A 10,850-nucleotide genomic window follows, 5' to 3' on the forward strand; every position below is an offset into this window, starting at 1 on the left:
GTTTCGGTTTAGGTCAAGTTTCAATTGAAAAGAGACATTCTTTGTGTTATGTTACAGAATGTATTCCAATTTCAACTGTTCAGTCTCAATTAAAACTAAACTCAAGCCAAACCCTAAGGTTTAGAAACACAATTTTAATGTAAGAGTTTAAGCCATACAAGCTACATGCTCTTAATCACACTATATGATTCATAGGTAAAAACAATTTTATTTTATTTTATTTTTAAATAAAAGCTCCATAAAACTCTACTATAACTATCCAATCAATCTTGATATATATTGGAAAAATATTGATTCTGATGCTACTTGTTACAAAGATAAGTAAATATGAAACCTACAATCTTGATATTACATTAACCACTTGTCTTACTTATATTTTTTTATTGTTATGAAATTTAGTGACACAAAAACTTATATTATAATGTGGTGTTAGAAATATTACAACTTTTATTATAGTTTCGTTACATGACACTTGTCACGTGTGTCACTGAACGATTAAATTTGATTGAAATTGACGTGACAGTGTCACGTGGGCGGCCACGTTATATACTAAACAATTAAATTTGATTGTGATTAATATGATAGTGTAACTAAATTGTCATGTCAATTTATAAAATAATTGTAATAAAAATCGTATTCCTTGGAGCATTGGACCTATTACAATTCTAAACTACTTTTACGGGCCCTCAGCCCACACAAAATGGGCCGAATTCATCATTAAACTCTCTCACCCAAATGTAGCCAATACCAATAATACCCTCAAAATCATCAAAATCTACTCTCACAGTGGTGCTCACTTCTAGTCCTTCCCATTTTCACCAAAACCCCCCAAAACCTCACTCCAAGGAAGAGAAATGTTGCGGTCTATTCTGAGAACCTCAGCGTCGGGCACGAGCTCGATCAAGCCCTCGCCAATTCCAATTTCTTTGTCGTGGGCTCAGAATTACTCTTCCAAGAACACGAATACAAATGTCACCAAGGGCAAGCAGACAAAGTCCAAGGGCGACGCCAAAAGATCTGGCGCCGACGAGCACTCCTCGTCCGCCGGCGGAAAAGAAGTCGACAAGGCGCTGTCCGACGCGCAGGCCCGCGCGCGTCAACTCGCAGCAGACGAGAAGGACCCCTCGCTCGACGTTGGCCCCAACGGCCGCCGCCTCTTCACCTCCACCTCCTCCCTCTCCCTCCTCTCCCACAAAGACGCCTGCTCCTACTGCAAGTTCAGGTATACGACAATGAATACTTAATACGTATAAAACTACGCGTATATGTATAATCCTTTGTATGTGATTGGGAAATTGGTTGTGTAGTATGAAGGGATTGAACGCGGTGTTGCCGGAGGGGTTGCCGGAGGGGATGGTGAAGGAGTTCGAGGACTCGTTGCGACCGGCGCTTCTGGTTCGGCCGAGCTTTTTGGATCTTCGCGATCATTTTCGGCGCATAGTTGATCCGCCATTGAGATTCACTGATGAGAAAGGTGTGAAAGGGTTTTGATTTTCAAGTTTAGATGATTTATTAAGTTTGTTTGCAAATTTTCTTTTTAAATTCAAATGCAATGACAAATTTCAAATTATGTGTGAATTTTGAACTGATGCTGTTGTGCACAATTTGGGATTTCAAATGTTATTTCAATTTGAAGAACGGGAAATGACATAATTGCGATGATTAGAATGCTGCAAGAGTTCAATATATATATATATATATATATATACACACACACACACACAAAAATATAAAAGGATGCTATAGAGTTAATGAAGTCTTAATTATTATTTTTGGCACTGCGATTCCACAAACCAAAAGTGAGATTTTAAACCAAATTACAAAAATGTATTGTTTGTGATCATTTTTTTTAAAAAAAAAGTTGTTATTTGAAAACGTAAAAGAATCTGCATTTTAAAATCGCTCGCAAGTGGCGTGTTTTAAAAAATGCATATAATTTCAAAGGTAAAACTGCAATTTTACTAAATGCTTAACTTTATTTTTTTATAAATCACGATTTCAAATTGCTCATTTAAAATCTCTGTTTTTAAAACGCACTTTCTGAAATCTTAAACCCAAACGGACCCTTAATTAATTTGTTTAGGCTTTTCCATGTTAATGTTTACAACATGTAGAGGATCACTAATTTTCCTTAATTCATTTTATCTCACTAAGTTTTCATCTGAGATGGCAAAATCTGAATTGTTCGATTAAAAATAATACTCGGGACTTTAAGGACTCCACTGCTGTGGATTTGCCGTAGGAGAATTTTGATCCTCATTAGAAACTTTTGGAGGTTGGATTTGTTGTATGCGTGGGTTCCTTTTCTCAACAGTTAAGCTGAGCTACCATGAATCCTGATTCATGGAAATTAATTTCTTCTGAACTTCTCACCTGTTGTATACATTGGCCATCAAAGAAAAGTGTATTTGTTTGAGTTGGCATGTCTCTTTATTGGTCTTTTTGATATAAAAAATTATAAGATTATGTGTTAGGGATTCGTTACAATTTCAAAATATAGTTAATAAAAATGTAATGTACTTATCAACAAAAAAAGATTATGTGTTAGGGATGTGTAATTATGCACTGATTGATGAGAAAGATGGTGATGTGTACTTTTTTCTTTCCAAACCATGTTTGAACCGGTAATTAGTTGTTTCCATAACTACTAGGAGCGCATTACCTGCACTTAAAATAAACTTATGCATAGTTGAGAATTGAAGCTATCCAACTCTTTTGAGATATAAATTAATAATCTATTTTGATTAAGTAAATGGAAAATATAGTTACTTCCAGAAGATATTATGTGTCATTTTTTTATTTTACCTTTCTTCCTTTTGAAATTTATTCTCATAAGCTCCAAATATTGATTTTATTCTCGCTTGCATGTGAATCATAAGATGAAGATATGAGCATGTGAAATATATGATAGGTCACATTCACGAGACCCACTTATGCTGGTAAATAATTTGTTTAGGTCCCAAAGTTAGAAAGCAGATTGTCTTGGATGGTCCTGCTAGCTGTGGGAAGAGTATTGCACTTGCGATGCTTGTTCATTGGGCTCGTGATGAAGGTTGGCTGGTTTTTTATGTCCCCAGGGGTCGAGAGTGGACTCATGGAGGATTTTTCACTAAGAACCCAGATACAGGTCTTTGGGACACACCTCTTCAAGCTACAAATGTTCTCAAGGCAAGATTACATCCCCTGGCCCCTTCTTTTTTCTCTTCTCTTTTAGTGATACATAGGTGTATGTCAATCTCTTGAACTTATTCTTTGTTGGGCAGAATTAAGATAAATATAAAGATCCCTGTTCCATTTCTTATGTTTTCAACATCAATGATAAGCTCTAAATTTTAGTTGTAAAGTTTGTTGATGCGATGTGGCATATGGACCTTGGTCCATTAGTTCATTGATTTTTATACTCACTTATTATGGTTATGTTAACCATGAAACTGGGTTTTTGGATTATAGATTCTTGATAAATACTATTAAGAAAACATTTGGAAAATGTTCTTACCCCCCTCCCCCTCCGAAAAGGGAAAAAAGTTCCTGTTCCTGATATTTCTTCCACAATGGTACCTTAGAATACGTTAGCTGTTCTTGTGATTTGTTTCTTAGATGATTTTTTTAACTGTGCCATGCAGTGAGTCTGTAAATTCCTTATGAGTTATTTCTTTCCAGGACTTTCTGAAATGCAATGAATCCCACTTAAAACAATTACCTTGCCAAATCGATGATCCGATTCCATTGAGTGAGGGTGCTGGTGTTGGACGGTTGAAAGATGCTGACAGCATGGCAATGCCTGAAGGTTCAACGCTGTATGACCTGGTTAACACAGGAATCAAATACTCACAAGCAGCTGTTGCAGTGGTAGTTCGTTTGAGGAGAGAGTTATCCCTTGTGAAAAGTATCCCTGTGCTTATAGCAATTGATCAGGTGAGACACACTTTCTTGCATCAACTTCAAATGATGTATAGTTTTCAGTTCTTTGGGTATTTTTATAACTCTTGTATTCTTCAATCCTTCTTTTCTCTTTTCCTGTCTTTCTTTTCCTTTCCTTTGATTCTGTTTCCTCAAAGAGGTAGGCAGGCCTACTATGGATTTCAGGGTTTTCCCCTATGGATTGTCGTTTAAACTATACATTGCTGTTACTTGTCTCCAGTATAACAGCTGGTTTACATTCAGTGAGTATGAGGAAGCGGTCACTCTTCGTTCTCGCCGACCAGTACATGCTAGAGAAGTTGCAATGGTTAGTGCCAACTGTTTTGTTCAGATATATATTGTGTAGTAATGTGTGCAAATTTTAAGTGATTCCTTTATTTTTTTTTTTGGTTTTACATTTGGCTTTATGGTTATTTTGACTCTTTCTGGTGGACCTAGCACATGTATACATTATGGCTTACCATTTGTAGCGAACTCACTCCTTTCTCCTAAGAATGTTGGTTGTATGCTTCATCATGCAAATAAAAGTTGGGTAAGTGGTTGGTATTGATCATAGTCTCAGGAATGAAGGAGCTGGCTTTTGATTCTTAAGATTTAATCCCTTTTGGCTTGCCCATCTTATATACGTGCTAATCTCCCTTACTGATACTTCAACTCACTGTCAGAGATATGTGCATTATGTGAGAAAATTCCTCTGTAATTTGCAGGTGAATGCTTTTAGATCTATGATGCATGATGACATGATGGTTGGTGCTTTCTCGCATTCAACAGCAGTTGGAAAGCTACGTAAGGACTTGCCAGATGTTCCTGTGGATGCTCGGCTTAATCTTCCTCGCTACACCTTAGACGAAGCAGCAACTGTTTGCCATTATTACCTTAGGTATGCTAAAGATATCGATATGCTTGCTAGGATTGTTCTGTTGCTAATAGTATTATGTTTAATTATCTTTCAATTTACTTCAGCCATGATAGGTGACTGTATTTTGTTGTGTTCAAGCCGCAACCTCTCTTTGTCATATGGCCTATAAATATATCACACTTCCTTCAAGATCCTGACGTGATTTTTCTCAAATTAACTGGGTTCATTATGTTTCACTCATTGTTCGGGAAAAAACACTATTAAAAAAATAAGGGAAAATGATTTTGTATAGACTTTGTTGAGAAAGCAGAATACTTCTTTCTGGCCTTATTATACTACCTAAACAGTAAAATGCTTCCAAAATGCTTTTCTTCTGGGCCCATGTTTCAGATTCTCAGCTTTGTTTATTGTTATCTCTGGTAGGCAAAGATTAGTAGGTCATGAAGTATTCTCGGAAGAAAACTGGAAGAAGGTATACTACTTGTCCAATGGAAATGGAGCAGAGATGAGGGGGTTGGTTCCTTTCATGCGGTCATCAGCATAAGATAACTTCTCATTTCACTTCATTTTTTTTAATTGATGTGCATTAGCAGAGGTCTCATTTTGCTCTCATTGCCTCTGGTTTTTTGATCTCCTCAACGAAAATTTATGCAATACTGCTATCATTGGATTTTTGCTCTAATGCTGCCAGTGAGATAGGAATTTCCATTAACCCATGACTTGTTTGGCCAGGATCATCTTTCCTTGCCCATGGATCAGTTCCCAAAGACAATGTACCATATATAGATCAGTTAGCATTTTGTAGTTTGGTCTTGGAAGTTGATCTTGTTGTACGATTTTTTTTTTTTTTTTTTTGAGCCAGGTTTTTGGTTCACCTATTTATCTTTCTATCACAGTCTAGAGGCCGATGATCATGTTCGTCGCCACGGAATAACAAAGTTTTCTTCTAAATGGTGTTAAAGAAATTTTCTTTTAATTCAGTATTTTAAATTGACGTGTCTTGAGAGCATATGATCTTTATGTGTTTATATGTTTATATGTTTTTTTTTTTTTTTTTAATGCATGAAAAAATCACATTTTTTTTTAGACATGTCAATTTAATAGATTCTGCTAACCCATTTTCGAGCAAAACTTTATCTTTATAGAAATTGCTTTCACATATTAAGATATTTGTAGCAAGGCTGGTGGCAATTGCAAAACTGGCATTACTGTTTGAAATACATGCTACATAGCATTTGAATCTCTAATAACTACTAAAGCTGGAAGTTAACATTTCATGTAAAACTATCTACATTAAACTTGCATACATAATTTACACTAAAACATTGAAATTGAAATACTTATTTAGGTGTACCAGTCTTGTTCTTAGGCTTGGTGCTGATCCCATGACTCCATTGACTCCTATCGACTCTCAAGTTATTAAAGGTATCTACCCCCTTGACCCTCAGTGGATTATTGACAAAGGTATCCTCGGACCTTCGGTTTATTTTATAGATATCCATCCCTTAACCATTGTTGGTCTAACAAATTAAGGTATCCACCCTTTTGTCCCTCGATACTTTTAAAGGTACTCACCCTTTTAACCCCCCAATGCACGTTAAAGGTATCCACCTCCTAAACTCTCTTCAACTTTCCTTTCTTAATCTGCTTAAAAATTATTTCTTGAAACTGTTTAAAAATCTTCATCTAAAACTGAACTTAAAGGTTTCAATTTTAAATTGGATGTGAAAACTGATCTTGAAAGCTAAGATTGAAATCCTTTGTGGAATCATTTTTTTTTTCCTACTAATCATGAAATTCACTTGAATATAATAATATCATGTGAAACTATTATAAATATTATAAATATGGGCTTATGTCAATTAAATAACAGATGCCATTTCGTTTGAACATAGCATTTGTCTTGACACGTTTGAACTTAGTGATATATGTATATGGAGATTCCTCTCATTCGAGCGCGGTCCCAACAACACGATTGAACGTGACTTCCTTGACATGAATATTTTGAGCTTTTTAACTAAGAAATTTTCTGATGCTTTGATTATTCCTACAAGCCTAACGTGCTCAAATCTATTTCCATAAAAATATATCTTTAGTTTATTATTTTATCTATTATTTCCTTATTCCCATATATTTTTTCAAGCATTCATTTATCCTGGGCATTACAAATTGGGAGTAGGAGTAATTTTCAGGCCCTACGATCGGTTGTTAGGATTATGTGCAATTTGAACAGCCTCATATAAAAGAGACTATATGTGAAGCCCACCGATCTTGAACAGTTGGGTCGTACAACCGGGCTACCCAGGCAGGTGAGTCCATTAATTGTGGGTATCCTTGCTCCTAAAAATAGTCCACGATTGTAACCAACAAACCCAGAAAACAGTGACCCCAACAATTAAGAATTTAAGAAATTAACATTATTGCAGTTGTAAAACAAGAAATCTATATAAAAAGCAATGGCTTTAGAGAGGTATGATCATCTTCAATACCGTACGTTGCGTACGATTTTGTTTGTATGGTTAAGTTGCGTTAGATTTTGTTTGTATATATGGTTAAGCCAGCTCAAAACCCTTATGACTTCACAACCCACTCCCTTCTCCGATCTGCCTGACCTCCTTGCAGAATATTTATACTAATTAAGTGAATTAACCCATTATTAGAAGGTGATTAATGTTAAGCACATAAATAACCAGATTACAACCATAAGATGATTTTCTACATGCAATATGAACTTATTTAACCGCCCATGTTCTGAGAATAGATATCAGTGAACAAAATAGGCAATTATGAGTTCATGCATTAAAGGGCAAAATTTTACACAGGAAAAGACCCCAACTTGCTTGGTCTTTCCTTGTTTCTTTCTTTCTCTTTTACAATATCAAACTTTTTTGTGTGAAAACACTAAAAGAGGCAGACACAGGCATGGAAGGACGACAGGTTTTGTCAAATGCAAGCAGCATTATCTCCATATGTACAGAGTTACCTCCGATGGTCCACTCGGAAGGCTTTTGGAGCTACTTTCATTCTGGGACTATGCCCTACACGTTGCCACTGCTTCTTCTGCAGATGGCTCTCATTTTCACCCTCACCCAAGCCTTCCATTACGTTCTTAAGCGTTATGGAGTTCCCCGGTTCCCCACACAACTTCTCGTACGTGCATGCTAATCTCTCTTTGTTTCTCTTTTCTGATATGGAGACTCTCTTTATAGTAACTGAACAAATTGGGTTGATTTTATATATGTGAACCAGGTTGGAATAATCCTTGGTCCGTCTCTTCTGGGTCGCTTAAGTATATTCAACAATATTGTATTCTCGATTAAAGGTCAAGAAATACTAGGCATGCTGTCTCTTATGAGTTACATGCTCTTCAATTTTGTGAATACGGTAAAAATGGATGTAGGAATGATAAAAAGAACCGGAAAAAAAGCCTTTTTTATGGGTGTTGCATGCATATTGTCGCCTTTCCTAATTGGCTTCTCAGTCCAAGTGAAACTTGGAAGGTCTTGGCTAAATAAAGAAGAAGCAGATGTGCTTTCATTTATAACAATAGGGCATTGCATAACTCCATTTCCAGTGGTTGCTTGGCTTCTTGAGGACCTTGACATCCTGAATTCCGAACTGGGTCGATTAGGCCTATCTGCTGCATTGGTAAGCGATATGTTAAGCGTGTTTATTACCGTCACTTTCACCTTGACTAGAATTAGCCAGGATGAAGGGAGTATGCTCGCCGCTATAGATTTAGGAGCAATCGTCATCTATCTTATCGTCATTGTATTTGCAATTCGACCGGCAATGCTTTGGGTAATCAGGCAAACACCGAAAGGCAGGCATGTTGAAAACACCTACATTCATGGCATCATGTTAATGGTACTTGGCTCTGGTTTGCTTTCTCATGCATTTGGTCAAACTTTACTCTTTGGACCTTTCTTTCTCGGTTTGGCAGTACCAGATGGACCACCTTTAGGATCGGCTATTGTCAACAAGCTCAAGTTCTTTATTTGGGAGGTGTTTCTGCCAATCTTCGTGACTACTTGTGGGATGAGGATAGATCTGAGTTTAATCAAATTCGATAGCAGTTTCATGACAATCAACGGAATCCTTATTATTTTGACTTTTGTGGCCAAATTGGCGGCTTGTTTGACCCATTCCTTGTACTCCAAAATGCCCTTAAATGATGCTATGACACTCACTCTCATATTGAGTTGCAAAGGTGTAGTCCAACTTTGCATCTATACATACTATAGAGATACCGAGGTGACTATCTTTTTTCTCCATTTTTTTCTTTACAAGCAGAGTTGCCTCTTCTTTATGGTTCCGCTATGGGTGCCTCTTATATGCATTATAGCTTAATTTTTGTATGGAGTGAACATATATCCTTTTTAATTCATTCCTACGGTTCAATTCATTCCTTTCACACTAGCAGGATAGGGGGACAAAAATAAAAGAAAAATAAAATTGCCTATTGGATTTTTCTTTCTTTTTTCCTTCCTTAATTTTCAAACACCCAGTACTTACCCTGAAGAAAAATCAACATGCAGATGTAAAGAAAAGGAACAAAGCATTATAGTAAATCAAAAGGTAGATGAGTTGGTATTTCATGGTTAGAAGTATTTTAAGCATAAGCCCTAGAATTAAGAATGAAATAAAGTATTGATCTTCTGGAAACATCATTCTATATTGCAAAATACATTTTCTAGCACATAATCTTTAGTAGTACAAAACCCTGTTTTCTTGAACAATGTCACTTGATGGTGTTCTCCAACATTTTTTACTTGATTGCAGATCCTAACGGACCAGGTGTACGCTTTGTTATCTGTTGACATCTTATTGATTGCAATTTTCGTGCCACTCCTGGTAAAGTTCTTGTACAATCCTACAAGGCAATATGCAAGTTACCAAAAAAGGAATATTATGCATTGCATAGGCAACACAGAGCTTCGAATTCTAGTATGCATCCACAAGCCAGATAACATTGCTGCTATAACCAAACTACTTGAAGTCGTGTGCTCATCTAGAGAAAGGCCTGTTTTTATTTATGTCCTTCATCTTATTGAATTAATTGGTCGAGCCTCTCCTATTTTTATTTCCCACCAAATGCAGAAAAAGATTTTGTTCAACAGTTCCTATTCAGAGAATGTCATTCTTGCCTTCAATCACTTTGAACAAGACAATCAGGGTGCTCTATTAGTAGACATCTTCACAATAATCTCTCCATTCAAGCACATGCACGACGACATATGCATCCTTGGAATGGACAAACTCACATCCCTCATAGTACTACCTTTCCATCGAAAATGGTCTATTGATGGTTTTGTTGAATCAGAGGACAGTACCATAAGGACCTTAAACTGCAACGTGCTTGAACTAGCTCCATGTTCTGTTGGGATCCTAGTTGACCGTGGTCATTTAGGCTGCCCAACGGTTTCATCAAAGTCATCTTGTTCTGTTGCCATGATCTTCTTAGGAGGTAATGATGATCGAGAGGCATTGACTTTTGCCAAACGCATGGCCAATAACTCGAAAATTATCTTGACTGTGTTTCACTTTGTTGCCACTAGCAATGATGGTAATACCCACTTGGACAAATTGCTTGACTATGAGATACTAAATGATGTTAAACTTAATAGTGTGGATGATGAATATGTGGTATTTATAGAAGAGATTGTGAAAGATGGGGCTCAGACAGCATCAATAGTTCGGTGTACGATGAAGGAATATGACCTTATTATTGTTGGTAGACGGCATAATGTAGTCTCTCCACAAACATCAGGGCTTGCAGAATGGAGTGAATTTCCAGAGTTAGGGATTATTGGAGACTTGCTCACCTCATCAGATCTTAATAGTGGAACTTCTGTTTTGGTGGTTCAACAACAAAAAAATAAGACCTAGTCCTCAGCTGGGGAGGCTGGTGGAGCTCTTATCCTTCTAACCTTTATGAATATGAACATTCATCTTCTTGTGGTATAAGTATAAAATTTCACTCGAGTGAAATAGGTTGTTTATTGTTAGGTCTTTTAGGTTGTAATATGAGAGGTCTGAGACAACGGGTTTGGAGCTCTTAATATTTGCT

At 36.6% G+C, this 10,850-nt stretch overlaps 1 protein-coding gene and 1 pseudogene across 1 annotated transcript; both read left to right on the top strand.

Annotated features, from left to right (window-relative positions):
* Positions 1-782: 782 nt before the first annotated feature.
* On the top strand, positions 783-5,779 carry LOC132163751 (mitochondrial 28S ribosomal protein S29-like protein). Its single transcript, XM_059574122.2, has 7 exons — positions 783-1,222; positions 1,308-1,474; positions 2,957-3,168; positions 3,661-3,915; positions 4,142-4,228; positions 4,629-4,801; positions 5,204-5,779. The coding sequence occupies exons 1-7, from the start codon at positions 855-857 to the stop codon at positions 5,322-5,324; spliced, it is 1,383 nt and encodes a 460-aa protein (XP_059430105.1). The 5' UTR covers positions 783-854; the 3' UTR covers positions 5,325-5,779.
* A 1,923-nt stretch (positions 5,780-7,702) lies between these two features.
* LOC132163183 (cation/H(+) antiporter 4 pseudogene) lies at positions 7,703-10,669 on the top strand (annotated as a pseudogene).
* The last annotated feature ends 181 nt before the right edge of the window (positions 10,670-10,850 follow it).

This window comes from Corylus avellana, chromosome 8 (assembly GCF_965113065.1).
Source record: "Corylus avellana chromosome 8, dhCorAvel1.hap1.2, whole genome shotgun sequence".
NCBI lineage: Eukaryota > Viridiplantae > Streptophyta > Magnoliopsida > Fagales > Betulaceae > Corylus > Corylus avellana.